Raw genomic sequence first — 23,158 nt, forward strand, 5'->3', positions numbered from 1 at the left:
AGATGCACAAGGGGGCACATGTGTCTGGAGTTCTTTTGCAGTGGCTGGAGGCCCTGGTGTGCCCATTCTCTCTCCCTCTCTCTATCTTCCTCTTTCTCACTCTGTCTGTTGCTCTCAAATAAATAAATAAATAAAAATAACAACAAACACACACACACACACACACACACACACACATACCCTTTAAACACTTCCAAAAATTTGGCAAGAAGTAGAACATGGTAAACAGACAATTTAAGCATTACACTTTTAAGATTTCCTTGTTTCCAGCCTATCAATAATATTTGCAATAGGCAATATTGACCTTGAAAAGTAGTAATCCACAGTGCTATCATAGCCACTTTACATGGGACTCACAAGACATAGTAACAACTCTAAAATACACATGTGGCATATGCATCATTAATAGCAAAGTGATCATCCTAGCCAAATATATATATTAGCAAGAAATTCCTGAAGTTTTAGTTGGAAGGAAACACAGAGGGTATATCATAGTTGTTACTGATTCAAGACAACTCCAAACTGATCAAATGAAAAGTGATTTCAGCCATTTGGTTGATTTGGGGGCTTATCTGAGGCTTTGTTTTTCTCCATGGCCCAGGCTCATCCTCCTCAAAATGGACTAGACTCAACATATATTTCTAGTTTTCACCTTAAAACCATGTGCGACATTTCTCTGGATCCCAAGCCATATTCTAAAGTTAATTCTGAACTCTGCCCTGTTTGCTATCACAAACTTGCTTCTTACCTTCAACATAGACAACTTTGACTGCCACTATTCATTATCAACGCCTCCAGCATAACTGAGGAAATCAATATAAAGTTAGACAAAATCAGGTCACTAATTGAAGAGTACACAGAATAGCAAATACAAACATTGAAGCAAAGTGTAACAATCAATGTGGGGTTTTTTTTTGAAAAAAAAAAAAAGTCACATTAACCCCTACCAAGAAATGCCCTCATCTGAATAGCACAAAACTATAAGCATGTCTTTAGTGTTCATGAATATAGGAAGAATAGCTCAAGTTTATACCTGTCTCTTACCATCTTATACCCTCTTTTGATCATGGCTTAAGTCATGAGACCAAAGAAATCAATGGATCAAGATGATCAGGACATTTTTTTTTCCACAAAGACAACAAAGCCATTGCTCATAAGTACTAGTTATTTCTAAGAGAAAAGTAAAATTTTTAAATATATTGCTCTAGAATAACTAGATATCTGTTGAGAAAATAATATGACCTTGAGTCCTTAATTCACACCACACTCAAACATCACTTTAACATGGATGCAATTAATATGTATTTCTATAATTTATGCAATTTTAGATGGGTGCAAGTTATATAATTTTGAGAGGTAGTAGGCAGTTAGGTTGACTGGGCGCCTAAAAGTAAAGAGACAGGAAACCCTATGTTTGGTAGAAATCAAAGACCATCTGACTTCTCTTTTGCCCAGTTCCCTAGACCTGTTTTTCCACAAACAACTTATTTTTTCCAAGCCCTACACATGTGGTCTCTAGCCACATGGGTTCCTTTCCTTGGCTGTGTGCTTCCTTCAATAAATATAATAACTTAATAATTATCCTTCTCAGTATTTTTTATTTGTTTTTAAAATTTATTATTTATTTGTTTGAGAGAGATAGGGAAGGAGAGAGAAAGCAAGAGGCAGATAGGGAGAGAAAGGGCATACCAGGGACTTAAGTCACTGCAAACACACACCACATGCCTTGTGCATTTGGATTAAGTGGGTATGAGGGAATTGAACCTGCCTCCTTAGGCTTTATGGTCAAGTGCCTTAACTGCTAAGCCATCTCTCTAGACCTATTTAATTCTTTGATTAAAATTAGAAATGAGTGTTGTGGGGATGGCTTAGCAGTTAAGGTACTTGCCTACAAAGCCAAAGAACCAAAGTTCAATTACCCAGGACCCACTTAAGCCAGATGCACAAGGTGGCGCATGTGTCTGGATTTCATTTGCAGTGACTGAAGGCCCTGACACACCTAGTCTCTCCCTCTTGTCCCTCTCTCCCTCTTTCTCTTTCACAAATAAATAAATACATAAAGTTAAAAAAAATTAGAAACAGGGCTGGAGAGCTGGCTTAGCAGTTAAGCGTTTGCCTGTGAAGCCTAAGGACCCCGGTTCAAGGCTTGATTCCCCAGGACCCACATTAGCCAGATACACAAGGGGGCACATGCATCTGGAGTTCATTTACAGTGGCTGGAGAACCTGGTGTGCCCATTCTCTCTCTCTCTCTCTCTCTCTCTCTCTCTCTCTCTCTCTCTCTCTCTCTTTCAGCCTCTTTCTCTGTCACTCTCAAATAAATAAATAAAATAAACAAAAAAAATTAGAAACAGATGCAAGGTTTGGGGTTCAAGGACTTTCCTGAATCCTGAGCAGTCCATTACAATTTCTTATGTAAAACGCTGAAATATGAACTTTAAAAAGTTGCTGAAATTCCTCAAAATTTATATTTATGAATGCCAACATCACCACAAAATATTTAAACGAAGTAAATAAAAAAAAAAACGATAGATACAGATGGAATAAATTAGTGGTGTGCTGAAACTGGCTGCTACTAGCTCACAAGAACATTCTAAATCTGGCAAAAAATAGCATACAGGACTAGAAGTGAGATCATTGCTGGCTTCAGAAGAGTCAGAAGTTGAAAGTGGCAGTGGGGAATGTACTGAGGTGACAATGATGTTCCTCGCCCCAATGTACACTTCTGAAAACTGAAAGGTATGAAATATCACTGTATCACACAAGGTAGCTCATTCTTTCAAAAATGAAGGGTTTATTATAAAAATTAATGAAAATAAAACTACTTTCCATCTTCTCAAATTGAATAAGTAAAATTAATGCCTCATCATTAGCCTAGAAAGTAATTAGTAAATAAATCATTGGTTTTGTATTCTTTCAAAAATATCATGCTTGCAAATGGTGTGTCATAATTCTTAAATCAAGAGTATAAGAATAGACTTCTTGTCTCAGAAATAATCCCAGAGCTGTGGATAGTGGGTGAAAAACGTGAATGCTTTCTGTGGGACAGGCTTCAGGATTAATAAAGACGATTCTTTGAAAGTGTTATGGAAGAGTTGAAAAAAAGAGCTCTCAAACCTCTATGCCTGTAGAAATAAGAAGAAAAGGGGGGATGGCTCAGAGCATGTGGGTTCATGGTCAAGATGGCAGGCTGACCTTTCTCTGCAATGCACATGAGAGTTTCAGGTGAATCTGGCTTTGAAGGAAATGGATAGAGCAGAAAAGAACAGCTCAGGAGAATATCAATTGTGTGCAATGAGGCACTTACCATCAGAGTATATATTCCTATAAGGGAATTCATTAACACACCAGGAACACAATAGAAAAACCAAAATTTAAAGACTGAATCCAGTCACTATTAGATAATTTCAATCGGGACCAAGTATTTAGCAAATCTTTTTTTTTTTTTCTCTTTACTGAGAAATATATATATACAAAAATATGCTTTAACAGTGTTTATAAATGCCCACATGATACATCTGTTTCACAAAGATAATCATTATAAAGAAAAAAAAATATTTTAGTGGGGCTGCAGAGATGGTTTAGTAGTTAAGGTGCTTGCCTGCAAAGCCTAAGGACCCAAGTTTGATTCCCAAGTACCTGTGTAAGCCAGATGCACAAGGCGGTACATGTGTCTGGAGTTCATTTGCAGGGGCGAGAGGTCCCGACATGCCCATTTTCTCTATCTGTCTCTTTCTCTCTCTCTGAAATAAATAAATTAAATTAAATAAATTTAAAAATTAAAAGAAATATTTCAGTGGAGGTAATATTAACTACTCATACTGAAATAGTACTTTATGATGAAAACCAAAATAAACTTTAGTAAAACAATGTATTCATATTATAAATTAAATAAAGTGATTAATTTGCAGCAAAGGTAGAAAGCTTCCTACCTCATAGTAGTGGGATCCAATGATGTAGAGTGCAACAACATAATGTACTGCCCTCCTCATCACGTACCTGGTTTTCTTTTTAAATTCTTCCAGTTTTTTTTTAATTTGAGTCTAACATTTTTGAAATTGCTCATTAGAGAAATGGATTTTTGAACATTTGTAAATTGAAAATAATATTTATTACAACAGTTTCTTTCAAATATCGCAATCCATAGCACTCAAAGCCAGCCTGAAGAGTTCTCTACAAACAAACACATGAAAAAAGGTGTTAGCTTGGGTTGTTTGGTTAAAGTGCTTGAAGAGAGGGAACGTCAAGGGAAAGGGTGGGGGGGAGATCCACTGGTTAATAACACCTGTTCAGCATTACCTGGAGCTGCCCCTGGAAGATATACTTCCAGGCCAGTTTTCCTGTCGCATTTAATTTGTTCATAAAAGTATGTCCATGATTTTGATATCTAGAGATGCATATAATGAGAATATTTTTAAACCACTTAGTCATGATATTTGTACCTAGTGTCAAAAATAGTGTTTCGCCTCATTCCTTACTAAGAGCAAGTGTTATCACCTAACTTCGGGGAAGAGACATTTCAGTGAAAATGAAGTTATTCTTCTGGCTTCTCTTATTATTTGGGTTTCACTTATTGAAGGACATCCAATGGCAACATTACTTTTACATGATATTTAATTTTTAAGTGTAAAACTCTGGGCTATAAGGGTCAATAGAAACCTAAGCAATCATGCTGTTGGCTAATTATGGCCATTTATTTTATCATCGTGGAGGAAGCATTTCTCCTTGGCATTTTTGTGATGACTCTGGCTATCTTCAGACAGCAGTTTATGGAAAGGAAAAATAATTTAGAGGAACACTTTCCACTTCACTGCAGCATTTTTCCTACACACAAGAGATGTCACTGGAATATGATAAATTCTGAATGTAGAACCTTACCATCATCAAAAAGAGTTTGACCAAGGAAATATGTTTAAGCATCATCTACATTTCCAGTCAGTCCATCAGACACAAATTTCATTTACAGTCCTCTGAATTCATGCACTTTTGATTCACTATTTGAAATCCAGTTGGAATGAGAATTATGGTGAGAATAAGACTAATGGTGAGAATAAGACTAATGTCTTACTTGGTGGCATGCAGGAATTATGTAATATATATATATATATATATATATATATATATATATATATATATATGAAATGATTATATAACTGGGTTTTTTCATTGCAAATAATTGATGGGATAATATTCTTTCTTTGTTTTCCAGCTTAAAAATTGATCTCCATTTGGCATGTATTTCAGAAATGAATGGCATCTATATACATATAAGTTTCAAGGAGTCAATAACCTAAGTAAAAAATTAATGTATTAGATTATTATTTGTTCAAAATCGAATAGGCACATTCATATGGATAAATGCCACATGACTATTAAGCTATAAACTTTCACATTTAAGTTAATATAATACACCTATAATCTGCATTTTAATTTTATTTTGGCATCAGAAAATGTTTACTTGGTAAAATACCTGCCAGGGAAAAGATTTCTACAACATGATAATTCTTAATGAGCACCACAAGCATTCAGCTTTTATTATTGTTGCATTATGGTGAATAAGAACACATTCCTAAGCACATCAATCCTCTTCCAGCCACAACTGCATCATTGTGCCTTTCAAAGTAATTATTCTAGCAGCACTGCCTCGACAGCTCTCTTCACAACTAGATCATCACTTAGAGAGTCAGATCTATCTGCCAGTAATCCTTTAACTTTATATTAGCATGATATTATTTTTCAATAATCTTGCATCAATTTTTTTCCATCCTGTCCACATGGTTGCATATATTTATTTCATTCCTACAGTTGACTAACATATATTGATCACTTGCTATAAGCCAAGAATACAATGCTAGGATCTATGGTATTTTATACCATACTTTATAGGCATAGCAAATTCTTTACTTCTTGGAACTTACAATCTTCTTTTCACCTTTGAAATAAATTGCATTCAACACATTTAAATGGGAATCAAAGGCTGGTGAACTTTGCAGTAGCCTTTGACAGACATAGAAAATTACAAAGCAAGGCTTAGAATCATTGCCTAATCATGAGACATGCAACAGGATAGTCAACCATAAAATATCCCAAAATGAAAGGAGTTAGGTATCTTTGCTTTGCTTACAAAGGCCATGTCTTAAGTTTTACAGGAGGCAGTAATGAATATCTTTAATTATTGTAGACTCACTTTGATCCTGAATAGAGTGTTTTCCACATGCAAATTAAATATGAATTTCATACGTAAAACAGAAGGAGGTTATGTTTTTCAACCGATGTGTATCAATGTCACCAAGAGTCCTGGAATACTTTCTGAAGTCTACAGGTATACAAAGCAACATAACACAACTCTAGGAACAGTTACGTCACTTTTCATTTAATTGTTTCTTTGCTTTGTTTCTTTGTAGAACGATTCAATGTTTATCTCATGCCTACACCAAATTTGGATATTTACGGTGAATGCACAATGCAGATTACTCATGAGAATATCTATCTTTGGGATATCCACAACGCCAAGGTCAAACTGGTGATGTGGCCTCTGAGCTCGCTGAGGAGATACGGTCGGGACTCAACATGGTTCACCTTTGAGTCAGGAAGGTAAGCTCCAGTGCAGTGGCAATGTAGGGGTATAACAGACTCTTATGGGAACATTTCCATTTGCCATTGCCAGGGATAACCATTATTTCTATAAGTGGAAGTTAACAAGTCGTTAAAAATTTAAATATACTTTTGTTGGGGGGGGGGGTTGAGATAGGGTCTCACTGTAGCTCAAGCTGACCTGGAATTCACTATGGAGTCTCAGGGTGGCCTTGAACTCACAGCGATCCTCCCACCTCTGCCTCCCAAGTGCTCAGATTAAAGGCATGCACCACCACGCCCGGCAAGAATTTAAATATTCTTAATTTACTTATTGATGACATGAATAAAAATAAATTTACAGGTTAGTTACCCCACTCAATGTAATTCCAGTAGCACAAGCACACCCAGTAGCATCAAGCTATTCTAATAATGCAATATGTTTTACACTATTATCATGCTGCCATGTAATAAGATTTCTGTAAAATTAAATATGTCCTTGATTGCATGACTTTTGTACTCTTTGGCTCTTATAAGCACAGGATAGCAAGTAATGGATGTTTTTCTTTTGAGAGAGAGAGAGAGAATGGGCATGCCAGGGCCTTCAGCCAGTGAGAACAAAGTCCAGACATGTGCACCCCCTTGTAAGCATGTGCAAAATTGAATTCTTGCATCATGGTATGTCTGGCTTACTTGGGACATGGAGATTCGAACATTAGTTCTTAGGCCTCACAGGCAAGCACCTTAACTGTTATGCCATCTCTCTAGCCCAGTAAGTGATGTATTATAAAGTTACTTATATATTGCTAATGTGTTTAAAATAAGTTACACTATTAATTCATCAAGATGTGTATGCTAGTAACATTAGGAGGTAAGTAAGATACAAATTCAAAATGACTAAAGAAATGTTGGTATATCCACAGTTTCTTTAAAAGTGTGATTCACATTTGAACCCTAGCATGTTAAAATACATATGTAGGTTTCTTCAACACAGCATTGAGGCTGGAATCCATAAAGACCCAATACAAATATTTGATTTGCAGTTATTCTTCATAGAGGTGGGTTGAAATAGAGCTATGCCAACCAAATCAGTGGTTATGCTATGACTCCTTTGCAATAGGCTTAAACAAGTAATTTCATTTGTTTTTGATTGTTCATATATATATTGGATCTCATGCATGTCCTGCAGCCACTCCAGCCATGGAACAATATCATCAGCCCATATTTAGAAATTGTATATTAGAAAATGATAATTAGTATATCTGTCTTTATAGAGGAGACATCATATCTCACATTGTTACAATTAATTTAAAAATATCAAGGTAATTGTGAAAGAGGTTCAATGCTTTTGATGTGAAATTTTGTCATAACTTTCTTCTTAAAAAATGCTTATTTATTTTTGGCTGGATTCTAATACTATGCATCTTGGGTAGGTCATACATTTCTTAAAAACTCAAGAAGGGAAGAAATCCCAGAGCTGTGCTAATTTTCTCAAGCCTGGAATACTTTTGCAATATGAACATATTAAAAGTTTTATGATGCTGATTTCTTTGAGGAGCCATAAATCTTGTGTTTACTTAGTAGTTGCTGTGAACTCATTCAATTGCTGATTTCTTTCTGCCTATGAATTAATCATCCAATGATTATACAATTTTTGATAATAACTAAGAAATAAAAATCTTCAACAGAAAAATTTTAGACTGATATACTATTTAAAAATTACAATTTCATGCTTGCCTGTGAAGCCTAAAGACCCATATTCCAGTCTCTAAATCCCACATGAACTAGATGCACAAAGATGAGGCAAGGTTGCGTGTGTACTCCCCATTGCTCATTCCTCAGTAACCCTGCTTCTAGGATCGCCTCTCTAACCCCCCACCCCATGCCTTTGTCCTGGATACTCTTATCTTCCTTTTCTTAGGTGGAACAATAATTCTAATAGACTTCTTATGGTCTTGCATAACAAATAGCAATTTTTCTTGTACAGTGATTATTCAGAATTTTCACTGACATATCTTCCCACATTAGGCTTTTCCATTTTTTCATTTATTTTCCAGTTTGGCTTTTATATTTTTGCCAACATCTTATCCCTTCAAATGTGAAATTAACTGTTCATCTAAAAGATTTAAAATATATCCTAAAGCAACACACCAAATCACTCATGAAGCTCACCCCACAAAATGAATCGATCTTTTATGATCTTGTAACCTTGACTGTTTTAGTAACATTAAGATGCATGTATGCCAAGTGTAATGGCCTGCATCTGTAATCTCAGCACTCAGGTGGCTGAGGTGGGAGGATTGCTGTGAGTTCCAAGTGAGACTGAGACTACACAGTGAATTCCAGATCAGCCTGAGCAACAGCAAGATCCTACCTTGAAAAACTAAAAAAAAAGATACATTCCAAAACATAAATATATTAAAATATATAGGCTTCATATTTTTAAAATTTTGTATTGTGGCTTGGATACATTTTCCTTTGTTTTGCTTATTGTTGTTTTTCTTCTATAAAACTTCTTAAAATGAGTATTACAAAACCTAAATGTCATCATATTCCTGAGTTATATAACCCTGGATAATCATAAAGTTGGATTTTGATATGTCTATCATCCATTCATTTAACATGGGTCATTTCAAGGCTCTGCCATTGGTTTTTCTCCCTTGCTTGGAGGGGAGATCATCAACTCAACTTCCTTGCTGGATTGGAGGAATCTGCAGTGTGCTTTAGGATGAAAGCACAGTCATCTGTTTTTCCTCAGAAAACTTATACTTCACTTCTGCTTTCTAAGCAAAGGTCAGCCTGAAGAACTCTCATTGTGATGAAATCATGTCCTTGACCAACACCACAGAAAATGTGAGGAGACACATATCAAATGCAGAGCTGGGGATACATGTGCCTTTAAATACTGGACAGATGATTATGAATTCTGCCATAGAACTGTGTGTGTGTATATATATATATATATATATATATATATATATTTGCTAGGAGTGAAGAATCTGCAGTTCATTTGGACTCGTGTGATAAAACACTGGAGAACAAATAAGACAGAATTCCTAAAGGGTTGTGATCACGATACCTGTGCTTACAGCCTAATATCAGGCCAGCTTTTTTTTTTTTTTTTTCCCATTTAATAGCCTTCAGGATTTACAACAATTATTGAACCTATAACATAAATCTTTGGAATGAGATTTTGGTTTCATATTATTGTCCTTCAGGAATCTAACTGTAGAACAATAAAATCCAAATAACTAGGAGTTGGAGAGATAGCTTGGCGGTTAAGGCATTTGCCTGTAAAGCCAAAGGATCCCAGTTCAATTCTCCAAGCCCCATGTAAGCCAGATGCACAAGGGGGCACATGCATCTGGAGTTTGTTTTCAGTGGCTAGATGCCCTGGCCACCCATTCTCTCCATCTCTCTTGCTCTCTCTCTCTCTTTCTCTCTGCTTTTTCCTTTCTTTCTCTCAAATAAATAAATAAAACATATTACTTTATACTTAAAAATATTCAGAAAAAATCTCAAATCTATTTCCAAAAGCTATGAAAACTGAAAAATTAATTGAGCATAATTGTGAAAAGTAAAGTCAAGATCATTTTTATCTTATATTCTAGGTACCAACAACTGAAAGGAAAAATGGTTAAACCTATTGTTTTTATTGCCCTCCAAAATATGAAATATGTTCAGGCAGATTGACCACAATACACGTAAAGGCAGAATGTTGAAAACTGTAAGAGCTACAAGATGACAAGTTTGTTTTTTGCATGACAATTCATTACAAATTAATTTTATAGTCAGTGTACTAGCAGCAAAAATCTCATTGGAATGGGGGCAGGGAGGAGGGAATGATAGTGCCAACACATAATAAGTCAATACAAAGTTTCTACTTAAAAAAAGATCTCAATTATCTTTTCTAAAATAAATGACAAATTGACTCCAAAATAGTTTTGATTTGCAAAAGACTTAGTGTAGCCAAAATAAATTTGAAAACAGAACTATAATTAAAGGATTTTCACTACTTGAATATTAAGAAATGCTAATAAACATTAATAACCAAAAGTTAAAAATAAGAATAGAACTCATAATCAACAAAAATGAAGATTTAAAAATAGATTCTTCTGTATATGTGGTCAATTTGTGTAAAAATATACCCAAGATATTTTCAGGCAGGAATGAAGCAGATGGGTCTGGAATGACTGGATGCCCGCTGCAGAGGAGTGAGAAACTCAACTCTAAACTCACTGCTATGAGCTGAACTGGATCCTCTCAAAATTGTGTTGAAGTCCTACTCAGAATGTCATTACTGTAAGATATTTAAAAGAAAAGATTCCATGTAGGTTTGGAAGAGAGACGTTAGGCATTTGGACAAATTTCTCTCAGGGGATAGGTTTATTGCACCATAGGTTTCCAAAGCGAGTGAGTGAAAGAGAGAGAGAGATGGGAGAAAGAAGAAACGCCGGGAGAGGAAGGGCAGGAGGGAGGTCAAGAGGTTTAGCTTAGGTTCTAATGGACAAAGTAAGATTTGTTTCTTTTAGCTTTCCGGGGAGGAGGAGGTCCTACTATGCAAGAAGGTAGACTTAGTAAATAATACATGCTAGGAGTCACATAGGTGTTGAAAAAAAAAAAAGGCCATATTTCAAGAGGTTAAAAGCTTTATTTACAAAGCCCATTGCCCCAAGATTGATTCTTTAGTACACACATAACACCCAACACACAATGCACAAAGTGGCACATACATCTGAAGTTTGTTTGCAGACCAAGAGACACTGGACTCCATACATTCTCTCTCTCTCTTTTGTTTCCTCTCTCCTCTCCTCTCATATTCTCTCTCTCTCACCCTGCTGGCAAATAAATAAAAATGTTTAATCTTAAACACAGAGTCAATAGGAATATGACCCTTCTAGCCTTCAGAACAGAGAGGTCATAATTTCTCCACTATAAACCACTCAACTTATTCTATTACACTATGCTTGCCCACATTAACTAATATAACTGGCCCAACAGAAGCTTAAGATGGACATGGGCCTAAAATGTGAATTAAAATTATAAATGCACAGAAGAAAGCACACATTCATCCATAACATTGAAGACAAAAATGTCTTCAATACTAAAATAAAAACACAATTGACAGGAAACATTGAGAAGTTGGGCTTCATGTGCAAGAAACACTTCTACTTTTTCAAAAGAGCTTGTAGAGAAAAATGAAAAGATTAGCTTTAGCCAGGAAGAGAAATTGATGAATCTTTAATCTGATGGCACACTTATATTCACAGTCCCTTACCAATTCTTATAAAATGAGACAAAAAGCACAGAAAAAAAAATAGGTCAAAGAGGCTGGAAAGATGGCTTAGCAGTTAAGCGCTTGCCTCTGAAGTGTAAGGACCCTAGTTCAAGGCTCAGTTCCCCAGGACCCAGGTTAGCCAGATATGCAAGGGGGTGCACGCATCTGGAGTTCATCTGCAGTGGCTGGAGGCCCTGGCACGCCCATTCTTTCTCTCCCTCCCTCTTTCTCTCTGTCTCTCTCAAATAAATAATAAAAAAATAGGTCAAAAATATATAGTTAAAAGCAGAATATATACTGACAGAGAAAACACACATTATAATTGCTTATCAGAAACTTAAGACTAAAAGTAGACGACCTCTCTGTGACCTCCTTACCAAATGTATCAGAAGAAAATAGAAGGGCTGGAGAGATGGATTAGTGCTTAAGGCACTTGCCTGCAAAGCCAAAGGACCTAGGTTTGATTCCTCAGGACCCACACAAGCCAGATGCACAAGGTGGCACATGCATCTGGAGTTTGTTTGCAGTAGTTGGATGACCTGGCATGCCCATTCTTTTTCTCTCTCTCCCTCTCCCTCTGACTCTTTCTCAAATAAATAAATAAAAATGATTTTTTTTAAAAGAGAAAATTAAGTAGAAAACAACTCTGACTCTTTGTGTATAATATGAATGAAAACCATAACAGGACTTTCAGAAATACTTCAGCAGGTTTTTACATATACCATATGACAGAGCAAAACTTCTGTATATTTACCGCCCCCCCAATAAAACCATATGATACTTGAATGTTCTTAGGAGCTTTGCTTATAAAAAACCAAAATCTAGCAGGAACCCAAGTGACCATGAATGTGACCAGATACATATATTATGGTATGGTCATCCAGTGTGATAAGTAAGCACAGTACCCCATGAACATGAATCTCAGAAGCATTATTATAAACAATATACATGTTTACCACTGCACAAAGCCCTGTGAGATAAAACTTATTTGTATCAACTGAAGCAAAGCCATGGTTTCTGGGGTTTGGGCAAGTAGATTGAATAGAATAATAAATGAATTTCTCAGGTAATGAATCTATTCTGTTTTCATGACTTCGTAGGAGTTTTAACACACAAACAGCATGATGAGTACTGAGGTAATACATTTATTCATTTTTTCATTTAACCACTTTATGGCATGTGCAGATCTGAAAAGACCATGTTGTACATGATACATATTTATTTTTTCCCTTTTTCTGCAGTTTTAGAATATTTATACTGTACAAAGAGATGGGTTTAACTATCATTTTAATACAGGTATATGCTGCATTTGCCCATATGAATTCCTTATTACCCTTTTTTGTGCACATCTCTTAATAATCCTCTTCCTCTTCCAACATTGTCTCCCATTTGCTCTCATGTCTTAGATAGTTTTGTAAGTTAAATTCTGCATATAAAGGAAAGCATGTAACATTTTTTTCATTCTGGGTCTAACTTATTTCACTTAACATGTTTATCCCCAGTTCTGCCTATTTTCCTGAAAATGATAGAAATTTATTCTGCTGTATGGTTTTTGAATCATGCATATCTTCTATTCATATCATCTATATCTATACATTTATCTAATCCATCTATCTTTCTATACTTTATCCATTCATCTACTGATTAACATCTAGGATGATTGTATAACTTGGCTTTTGCAAATGTGGCAGTCAACATGAATATGTGGGTATCTCTGTGGTAGGCTAACTTGATTCCTTTGGTTATATTCCCAGGAGTGTTATTGCTGGATTCTGTAGTAGCTCTACTTTTTATTTTCTAAGAACACCCATGCTGACTTCTATAATGTCTGAACTAATTTACATCTCTACCAAGAGTGTAGTTATAAGAGTTCTTTTTTCTCTGTATCTTCAACTTATTTGCTGTTCATTTTCATGAAGTCAAATTGAATTCAAATATAATTTTATTTCTATTTGCTTGATGGCTAAGAATTGCGAACTTTTTTTCATACTTTTTTTTTTTTTTTGCCAAATAGACCTTTTCCTCTTGCAAACTGCTTTACATTTGCATATATAAAATTTTAAGGGGATAAAGCTAAAGCTTGGTGGAAAAGCACTGGGATAGCATTACAGAGCTCTAGGTTTTATCCTTAGCACTGCAAAAAATAATGTTAATAGTAAATGAATTCTAGTATCTTGATATTTGTAGAAAATCATGGAATCACTCAATAGATGTTGATGAATTATATTATAGTCAAATTGTACCCCTAAGTTCAAATCTTGGCAATAGCTTCTCTTGGAAGAATGGGGCCAAGAAGGGAAGTTTTAAAGTTTTTAAAAAATAAATAGCCATTTTCATTGTTGTGGAGGGTTTTTAATTACCTTATGTTATTTAATCTTAAAAATGAAAATAAGGGCTGGAGAGATGGCTTAGCAGTTAAGCGCTTGCCTGTGAAGCCTAAGGACCCCGGTTCGAGGCTCAGTTCCCCAGGACCCATGTTACCCAGATGCATAAGGGGGCACATGCGTCTGAAGTTCGTTTGCAGTGGTTAGAGGCCCTGGCGTGCTCTCTCTCTCTCTCTCTCTCTCTCTCTCTCTCTCTCTCTGCCTCTTTCTCTCTCTGTCTGTCATTCTCAAATAAATAAAAATAAACAAAAAATGAAAATAAACAAAAAAATGAAAATGAACTATGGAGAAAGAAATGGAAAAGAAATTCTTTTGTTGTTGTTGTTTAAATTTTTTATTTATTTATTTGAGAGAGACAGACACAGAGAGAAAGACAGATAGAGGGAGAGAGAGAGAATGGGCACGCCAGGGCTTCCAGCCTCTGCAAACGAACTCCAGACGCGTGCGCCCCCTTGTGCATCTGGCTAACGTGGGTCCTGGGGAACTGAGCCTCGAACCGGGGTCCTTAGGCTTCACAGGCAAGCGCTTAACCACTAAGCCATCTCTCCAGCCCTGGAAAAGAAATTCTTAAAATTCACTCATAATATCTCTCTCTTCAGATAGCTGTTTTCAATAATTGGGTACACTTCTGTCTAATATATATGTTTTTATGGTGACATATATTTATTCATTGACTTTTTAAGAATCCATGTCAAATTTGTTTAGAGCAAGGATATATGTTCACAGAGCTGAGGTATATTTTTCACACTTTTCAAAGGTTAATTTGACTTAAATGAACATATTGTCCTCTAGAACCTACACACCAGAAGAAAATAAGCATCAAGGCATGCATAAGGCGATATGTGGCTAGCATAATAATATTTCACATATATTTTTATCTTACTATCATATTAAGAATCCTTAAACTGGGTGTGGTGGGGCACGCCTTTAATCCCAGCACTTGGGAGGCAGAGGTAGGGGGACCACCATGAGTTCGAAGCCAGCCTGATACTACAGAGTGAGTTCCAGGTCAGCCTGAGCTAGAGTGAGACTCTACCTCACAAAAACAAAAACAAAAACAAAAAAAAAAAAAGGAATTCTTTATCTACAAGATTCCAGTGATGGTTTGAGGTCTAAATATAAAGCTATGCCCATCACTAATTTAACATCAAAATGTTTCCAAGTGCACTTTAATAAATAAGGCCATATAAACCAACTGTGAGTCTAGATTCTTAACAAGACCTGTTAAAAGAATTACTGGGTCAAAGCACGGGAATGTGTTGAAGAGTCTTTACAACATAGCAAATTGCTTTTAAGGAAAGTGATTCCTATTAATATAACTGCTAATGATCTGAGAGCCTTTTCTTGCCCCATAAATGTGGCTTTTTATTTTAATAGAGCCATTTGCTATCTCATTTTTTCCCTTTCTCTTTTATTCCTCTTTGAGATTGGAGGTTTGTTCTTTTGTATTCAGTTCACTTGTATTTTTCATCTTCATTTTTCTTTGTCCATTAGAGAGTGAGATATTGCCCATAATTTTTTATATCTATTTTGTAAATTCCATGTGGTCTCACTCTTGTTGAAGGGAACCAAAGGCAAAGGGTTTTGACCTTGATTTAGCCTCAGAAATACTGATGGGAAACTGAGTTCCCTGGGTCTGGACTTGTGGAAATACAAATGATGAGACTACACGTAGTTTAGGGGCAAGATTCATAGGAAGAGTCCAGCCAGTTGTCCTAACAGAGCTAGGCCAAAAATCCACATTTTCTAGGTTGTATTTTATTAATTCTTTACATAAGGCATTTTAAGATAAATTCTTATATGTATGCATATACATTTATATATACTGCATTTCCTGGAAAATAATGAAATTGCATAGGCCAATGTGCTTTTTTATCAGCAATCATAATTTTGCTCAAATTGAGTTCTAGTCCCTCTATATTGTGTAAGTGAGCTCGAAGTTTGGTAGTAGAACAGCGATTCTGCAAAGGTCCAGTGCGTCAGCTGTGGTGTGCCCTTCCTGAGACAGTTGCCCAGGGAAGGAAAAGAGAGAACAAAACCCACACAACCTGCATCTTCCTTGGTGAGAAACAGCATTCCAGAGAAATATTCAGCCTCTCACATCAGCCAGAGCAACTGTTCTTTTACCATAATGACTGTAACTTTGCATTTTAAGAGCAAAGAAACAACCAATTTGCCATGCAAAGCTTGTTTTTCCAAAAATATCATGAATTTACCAGACCTGCGGCACAAGGCGTAGGGCTCCTGATTGTGTACAATTTTCTCCTCTGGAAGACAAAACTACTTTCTAAACTGCCAATACAGCACTTTCACTTTATGCAACTTCATAAATATTGTAAGCAAAAATCAAGATGAGTTCAAATGCCTGCATCACAAATTTCAAGTGATCCCAAATCCTGTATTATAAAATTAACATTCAAGACACACTCCCATATTCAAGACAATGTTTTATAAAATAAATCAGTATTCAAAACATGTATCGCTAACTTTCAAAATATGGCCTTTATTTTGAAACTGGAAGAAAATTCATTACCCAGTTCTCAGCAATCGCAAAGGTAAAATAGCACTAAATGTCGCAGTACAATTACTATGAGAAGCAGATGTATATGACAAAAGTAAGGAATCTGTGCTGGCAATGCCAGGCTTTTCTTATCCCTAAACTTTTAAAGTTAGGAGTGTAAAGAGATGCCCTCTCTCCTGTAATCCATATGCCCATGTTGGAGTGAAAAGGGAAGGAAGGCTAAGCAGAAAATACTTAAGCAGCATACAAAATTGCATTTATGAAGATATGGCATGAGTTATGTTATAGATATTATTCCATGCAGATTAAGAATTGCTTATCTGAAAGTCTTGAGAGCAGTGTTTGAGATTTGGAAGATTTTCAGATTTTGAAATATTTTTGCAGAATTGACCAGCTCAGAGGGCTGCAGAGTTGTCTCAGCGGTAAAGGCACTTGCCTGTAAAGCCTAAAGACCCAACTCTGATTCCCTGGCACCCATGTAAAGACAGATGCACAAAGGGGTACATGCATTTGGAGTTTGTTTTCAGCAGTTTGAGGCCCTGGTGCACTCTTTCTTTCTCTCTCTCTCACTCCTTTCAAATAAATAAAAAAATCTATTTTTTAAGTAGTGTAGAATTGACCAGCTTAGCATCACTGTTATTCATGTTAAAAATCTGCAGTTCTCTGAAGTATGGACCTTTCTGATCACCTACATAATCTTGACATGTACACAAATCAGAGCAACTCAGATTTTGTTATTTTAGTTTTAGAAATGATTGCTCAGGAATTTCTAAAATCTTCTCAAAGAGTCCATACTCTTAGTGAATCAACACAAAATTCTCACTGTAACTGTTGTCCTTTTTTTTGTTCCACAATAAGTCATTTAAGTTCCTTGTAAGTATGTTAGTAGGACCCATGTCTTTACAAAAGTGTGACTATAGATTGTGTGAATCAATACTTAAATGTGTTGCTATTTGGTATATATTATCTTCACCAGAGAGTGCCCACAATGGTTTTTTGGGCAGTAAACAGGACTTGTGATCCCTTATTAAATGCCACTATGACTGAAACATGGAAGAGTCATAATGAATTACATAGACATATAACAACCTCAGGCACTCACGAAGCAAGGAGCAGTGCAACACAGTTCCAACCAAACTAAGGAAACCTTGAACATGTGTTTGTCTGTGAGGATAACCCCTTGAATGGCCCCTTGCCGCCACTGCAGACTGATTCTCCGTTGAGGTGACGTGCATGGGGTCATGGAGGATGGCTGAATGGGTGAAGGGCAAAGTACCTGTCCTGCAAGCTTGAGGACCTGGGTTCTGCTCCCCAGGACCCACATAAAATGTTGGCCATGATGACCTGGCTTGTAATCCTAGTACTGGGGAAATAGAGAGGCAGGAAATCCCTGTGGCTCACCAACAATCTATTCTACCCAAACTGGTAAACTATGGGATCAGTGAGACTCTGCTCAAAGGATGAGATGGAGAGAAACTCGGGAAGGCCCCATCAACATCTGCCCTCCACACACACATGCACCTGTACATGACACATTACATGCATGAGCACCAATGCACATCCCAACACACAAATGCATGCATGCACACACTAGCCAGAAAAAAAAAAGTCTTTGATAATATTGAAATGCAATTCAATTGCAGAGATTCCAGCCTGTGAAACTGTTATCTGTCAAATGAGTGCAATGAATGATTCCACTGATCAAGCTGGGAAAGAGTGGTTTCCTGGGAAACAGTAGTCTCAGGATATCTTGTTGACCCTCCAGCTATTCATAAGATCAAATCAGAACTTCACATTTCTCTCTATGGATTTTTTTTGCCCCCTAGGTTTTTGAAATCACTCTTTGACTCAATGACTATTAGGAAAGTTTAGGAACATTCTGAAGGAGAATTAAAAAGCCTAAAAGAGAGAACAAAATTGTCATCAAGGTCCCTATAGACCAATTAGTGAAAAGCAATTCTCACTAAAGTATGTGTGGGTTCAATAAAAATGTATTGAACTTTAAAGTTAATGGAGCATACATGGAGATCAGAGCATCTATTTCTTTATAGGATCAGTTTCCTAAGGCATTTAATTAATGCTTTATCCTGTAGGGAAAAAATTAGTCCTACTATTATCATAGCAAGAAAATTACCAAATTAGACACTCCAAAGGAAAAAAAAATCACTAAGTCCCTAAGTGGCTTTGTCTGAACATAATTTCTTTGGAATGAAAGGAAGAGAATATGTAGACCTGTTGTTTTTTTTAATCATCATCTGCCTCTCTCATGCAAATTTTCACATACTACTTTTCTATGTCCTATCATGTATAACATTTATTATCTGTATAAATTATATATATTTATACTATTATATTATTAAATATATATCCAAAATAGATTATATGACTGAACTGTTTTATGGCTTCAAAAATCCTACTCATTCTCTGAGCTGTTTGTACTCATCCATCCAACGCTATAAAAACTAAAGAAATAAAGGTAAGAAACAGTCTGTCTGCCCTTACAAAGCTTACCAGGCTTTAAAACAACAGATCAATGAATAATTGCAGTGCAATTAAGGAATTAAAATGAAAATCAGAGAAGGCTTTCATATTGGAAAATTGGGTTACTCATGCTACGTAGTTTAAACAGCTGTAATCATGCTAACCTACCTCTATATGGCGGAGTGTAAGAAAGGTTTGTTTCTCACTGGAAAACTGACAGAGGCCTGCATAAGTCGAGAGCTGTAACTGCTGCAATTCCGTGCTTTAGGCAGCATCATACCAGGCCGCTTAATCCTCTCATGCAGGGGCATGGGGCAGGGGAATTCTCTTTTAGTTGTCACAGACAGAATTATGTGCTTCCAAATTCATATAATAATGATAGGAGCCATGGACTTTATGGAGTTGTTACACGAGGCCATAAAGGCAGGAGAGTCCTAATCCAATAGGATTCATAGTTTTATCAAAATAGGATGAGAGATATCTCTTTACTCTTCTACTCTTGTGCAAAAGCAAGGGCAGGTGAATGCAGAGAGACGAGGAGTCCAGCTACCACATCAGAGCCTTACCGCGCTGGTCACGGGCCTGGTACACATCCCGAACAGCGAAAGAATAAATTCCCATTGTTTAGAACAAACAACCCATGGCATTTCATTACTGCACCCTGAGGTAATGAATAAAAATTGTTTAAATATTTTGGCACAACAATGTTTGTTACTTCCATGAACTGCATACTGTCCCAGCAAACTACATTTCATACTTCACCTCCTTGAATACGGGAGGTGGCGTTGAATATTTGGTAAAGATCACTTCTGACACAACCCTCTCTATGCTCAATAAAGATCTGTTTTTCGTTTTACCCTATATGCTGGATCTTTTCCTAAGGTAGACAATTCCTCCATTAAATAAACAAACAAATAAATAAATAAGTAATAAACATCACTAGATTTTAGCAGGTGTGTTGGCACACTCCTTTAATCCCAGCACTTGGGAGGCAGAGGTAGGAGGATCACTGTGAATTCAAGGCCACCCTGAGACTACATAGTGAATTCCAGGTCAGCCTGAGCTAGTGTGAGACCCTACCTCAAAAAAAAAAAAAATAATAACAATAAACATCACTAGATTTTAACTTAAAGTTTCATCTGTCCATTATCAGTAGGAATGACTCTATCAGGTTCATGTATGACTTCTCTTGGATTCCAAGATGATTTAAGAGATCATGATTCTGTTTCCACCTATCCTATGAAACAAACAGCATTTTCAGAAGCAAAGAAAGGCTATATTACAAACACTCTCACCAAAGGAAGAGAAGGCTTGATGTTAACAAAAGAATGTCTCTAGTCCTAGATGCTCACCAAACATCATGAGAATCTCATCAACAAGGATTTTGACCTCCTTTTGCTCTTTGGAAGACATTTGCTCAGCCTCCCTCCTCCTTACTGTGCACTCTGTCCCCTGGAAGGAGATCATTTAGCATTCTCTTCATCAAGGTTTAAATTGGACATTGGAGATAGTTCTACTCTGGTGTTGAATGCATCTCAGCTACTTTATACTGTGAGAAAAACTAGAGGTATATAGTGGTCAGGTCACAAGCAAGCTCCAAGGGAAGAGCCCAAGATGAGAGGTGTGGGTCATGGCAGGGCAGCCATTGCATCTCTTGCACTCTTTTTTTTTTTTTTTTTTTGAGCAAGGATTAGATGAAAAGTATACAACCAAAACTACGGTACCAAGTATAAAAGACAAGGTGGAGAGACTCGACCACTTAGTATGAAAGCTGGAAACAAAGATTTCCCCAGGATATGAAGGCACTAAAATATCCCTAGACAGGAAGGAGTCTAGTTCAGACAAGGATGATTTCTTACGGAAAGATGGTGGTGTTCTTGAAAATTATGTAGATGGAAATGAATCATTATTAAAATAGCATTACATGAAGCTTACTAACCCATGGAAGTCTGAAATGTATGAAATGTAAATAATTTTCTGATTCTTTCATCTGTAATATGACAGTGGTATCAAAACTGATGTCCATTGTCTCTAACATTTAGTTTTGCTATATTGATATAAAAATATCCAAATGAAAATTTCTAGGGCTTTATATATTGAAAATGTGGTAAATAATTCAATTTTTCTAACATATAATTTGGCTGCTTGTATATTTAATTACATTTGATCACATGTACCAGACTCAATTACCCATAATTTGGAGAGATTTTTAGAAATATTTCTCATATTTGCTATGACTTTTTTTTTCTTCCTTCCAAAGCCTATCATCTTTTCATTTTAAATTTAATACCTTGACTTCATTGTGTCTCTATAAGGGTGTATTCCACTTGTCTTCAGTCATTTTATGTAAATAAAATATGGTACTGGGCATAGTATCACAAGGTATTATTGATCTCAACCCACTTCTTCAAGTGAGAGTCTTACAGCATTACAGAGATTACATATTCAACATGGTGCTCTCTTTGAGACTATTTTAACTTGTTTTGGTCATTAAAGCACTTTCTTGAGAGCTATCTGAAATTTCTGGCAAGGAAACAGTCCTCTTGTAGAAAGCAGTATCTCTCCTGGAACAGAGCACACAGTTTCAGGAGACACAATCTTGGAGCAGGCAGTGAGGAGCAGAACACCTGCCTAGCCAGCCAGATCCCCCGAATCCACCTTTGTGATCAATGGAGTGACCGAAATCCCAGTGGGATTGACTTTGTATCCAAGATTTCATGATTTCTTTTGTTCTAATCTGCAGTCTCCACATAGTTACCTTTTCAGAGTTTAAAAGATCACAGGTATCTCAAAATTATTTGTTTAATATCTTCTTAAGATCTTCTGTCTTTGCAATACCTTTGCCAGTCAGTAGATAGTGATAACATTTTGTTATTCAAATTTCTTTGTCTAGATATTGTTGGGGAAATACAATCAAAAACATAATCTTCTTCTAACCCATAAAATTTCCCACAATTATATGTGTGTGGGTGTATATATGTATGTATGTATGTGTGTGTATATATATATATATATAAATTTCTCATCATTGCATGTAGTGAAGCCAGAAGGCAGTGTCCTAAGATATTGCAAAGACACAAAGGAATTCTCAAATTCTCAAAGTTTTGCATAATCAGTCAGATATAGTAATTGCATGTTTTCAAGATCAGCAATAACTGATATCAAGAAAGAGAACTTGACAGTACCTTTGGTTACACATAGCCCATTCCAGTAACTGATGAAACTATCACCTATGTTAACTAAATTGGTGTTATCTATAGGGAACATATTTCTCATATCTTTATGACAGAAAGTAATTTCACAACTTACATTGAGATACATTGAAATTAGGTTCCCTTCTTATACTGCAGCTAGCATATAGAAAAGTGGTTTCCCCTCATATTTACTTCTCAACAGAGGCTCATAAGTTCCTGAGACATGCATTTCAGGGTTTTAAAGCCATAAGAATATACCCAGTCTTGAAATATATACAAAGTTCAAAGACAGGGGAAATTTCTTACCATTATAACTTACTAAAGAAAATGTTTCAAGAAAAATAGAAGAAAAGCATTTCTCCTTCCGTATTTTCACCACATAGAATAAAGCCTATTTTAATTTCTGTCTGCCTTTACTCTGTGGAAGCTCATTTGCACAAGGGAATGGCCTATCAAGTGACCACATTTATACTAAGAGGTGTTAGATCCAAATCTCAGTACTGCGTAATAATTCCCAGCTTCCATAGCATGTCTCTTTGTCCCTGGACCATATACTACTACAACATCACGTATTGTAGGGGTTTTTCCTTAATGTAGCACTACTAAGATCAAATACACCTTTTCTTAAGTAACAGCTGTTTTCTCCCCTCCTTCCCACCCAGTGGCCTAAGACAGTAGCCAATTATTTCTCACTCATTCTCGCCCACTTTGGTTCTGGGCAACTCTCT

General features: G+C 36.2%; 1 protein-coding gene across 1 annotated transcript in view; it reads left to right on the forward strand.

Annotated features, from left to right (window-relative positions):
- Positions 1 to 23,158, forward strand: part of Dok6 (docking protein 6) — a 394,737-nt gene that overhangs the window by 232,650 nt on the left and 138,929 nt on the right. Inside the window, exon 6 of the mRNA XM_004654811.2 lies at positions 6,404 to 6,593. Coding sequence (XP_004654868.2) covers positions 6,404 to 6,593 — 190 coding nt within the window. The remainder of the gene's footprint in view (positions 1 to 6,403; positions 6,594 to 23,158) is intronic.

The sequence above is a fragment of the Jaculus jaculus genome, chromosome 15, assembly GCF_020740685.1.
Source record: "Jaculus jaculus isolate mJacJac1 chromosome 15, mJacJac1.mat.Y.cur, whole genome shotgun sequence".
NCBI classification, from domain to species: Eukaryota; Metazoa; Chordata; class Mammalia; order Rodentia; family Dipodidae; genus Jaculus; species Jaculus jaculus.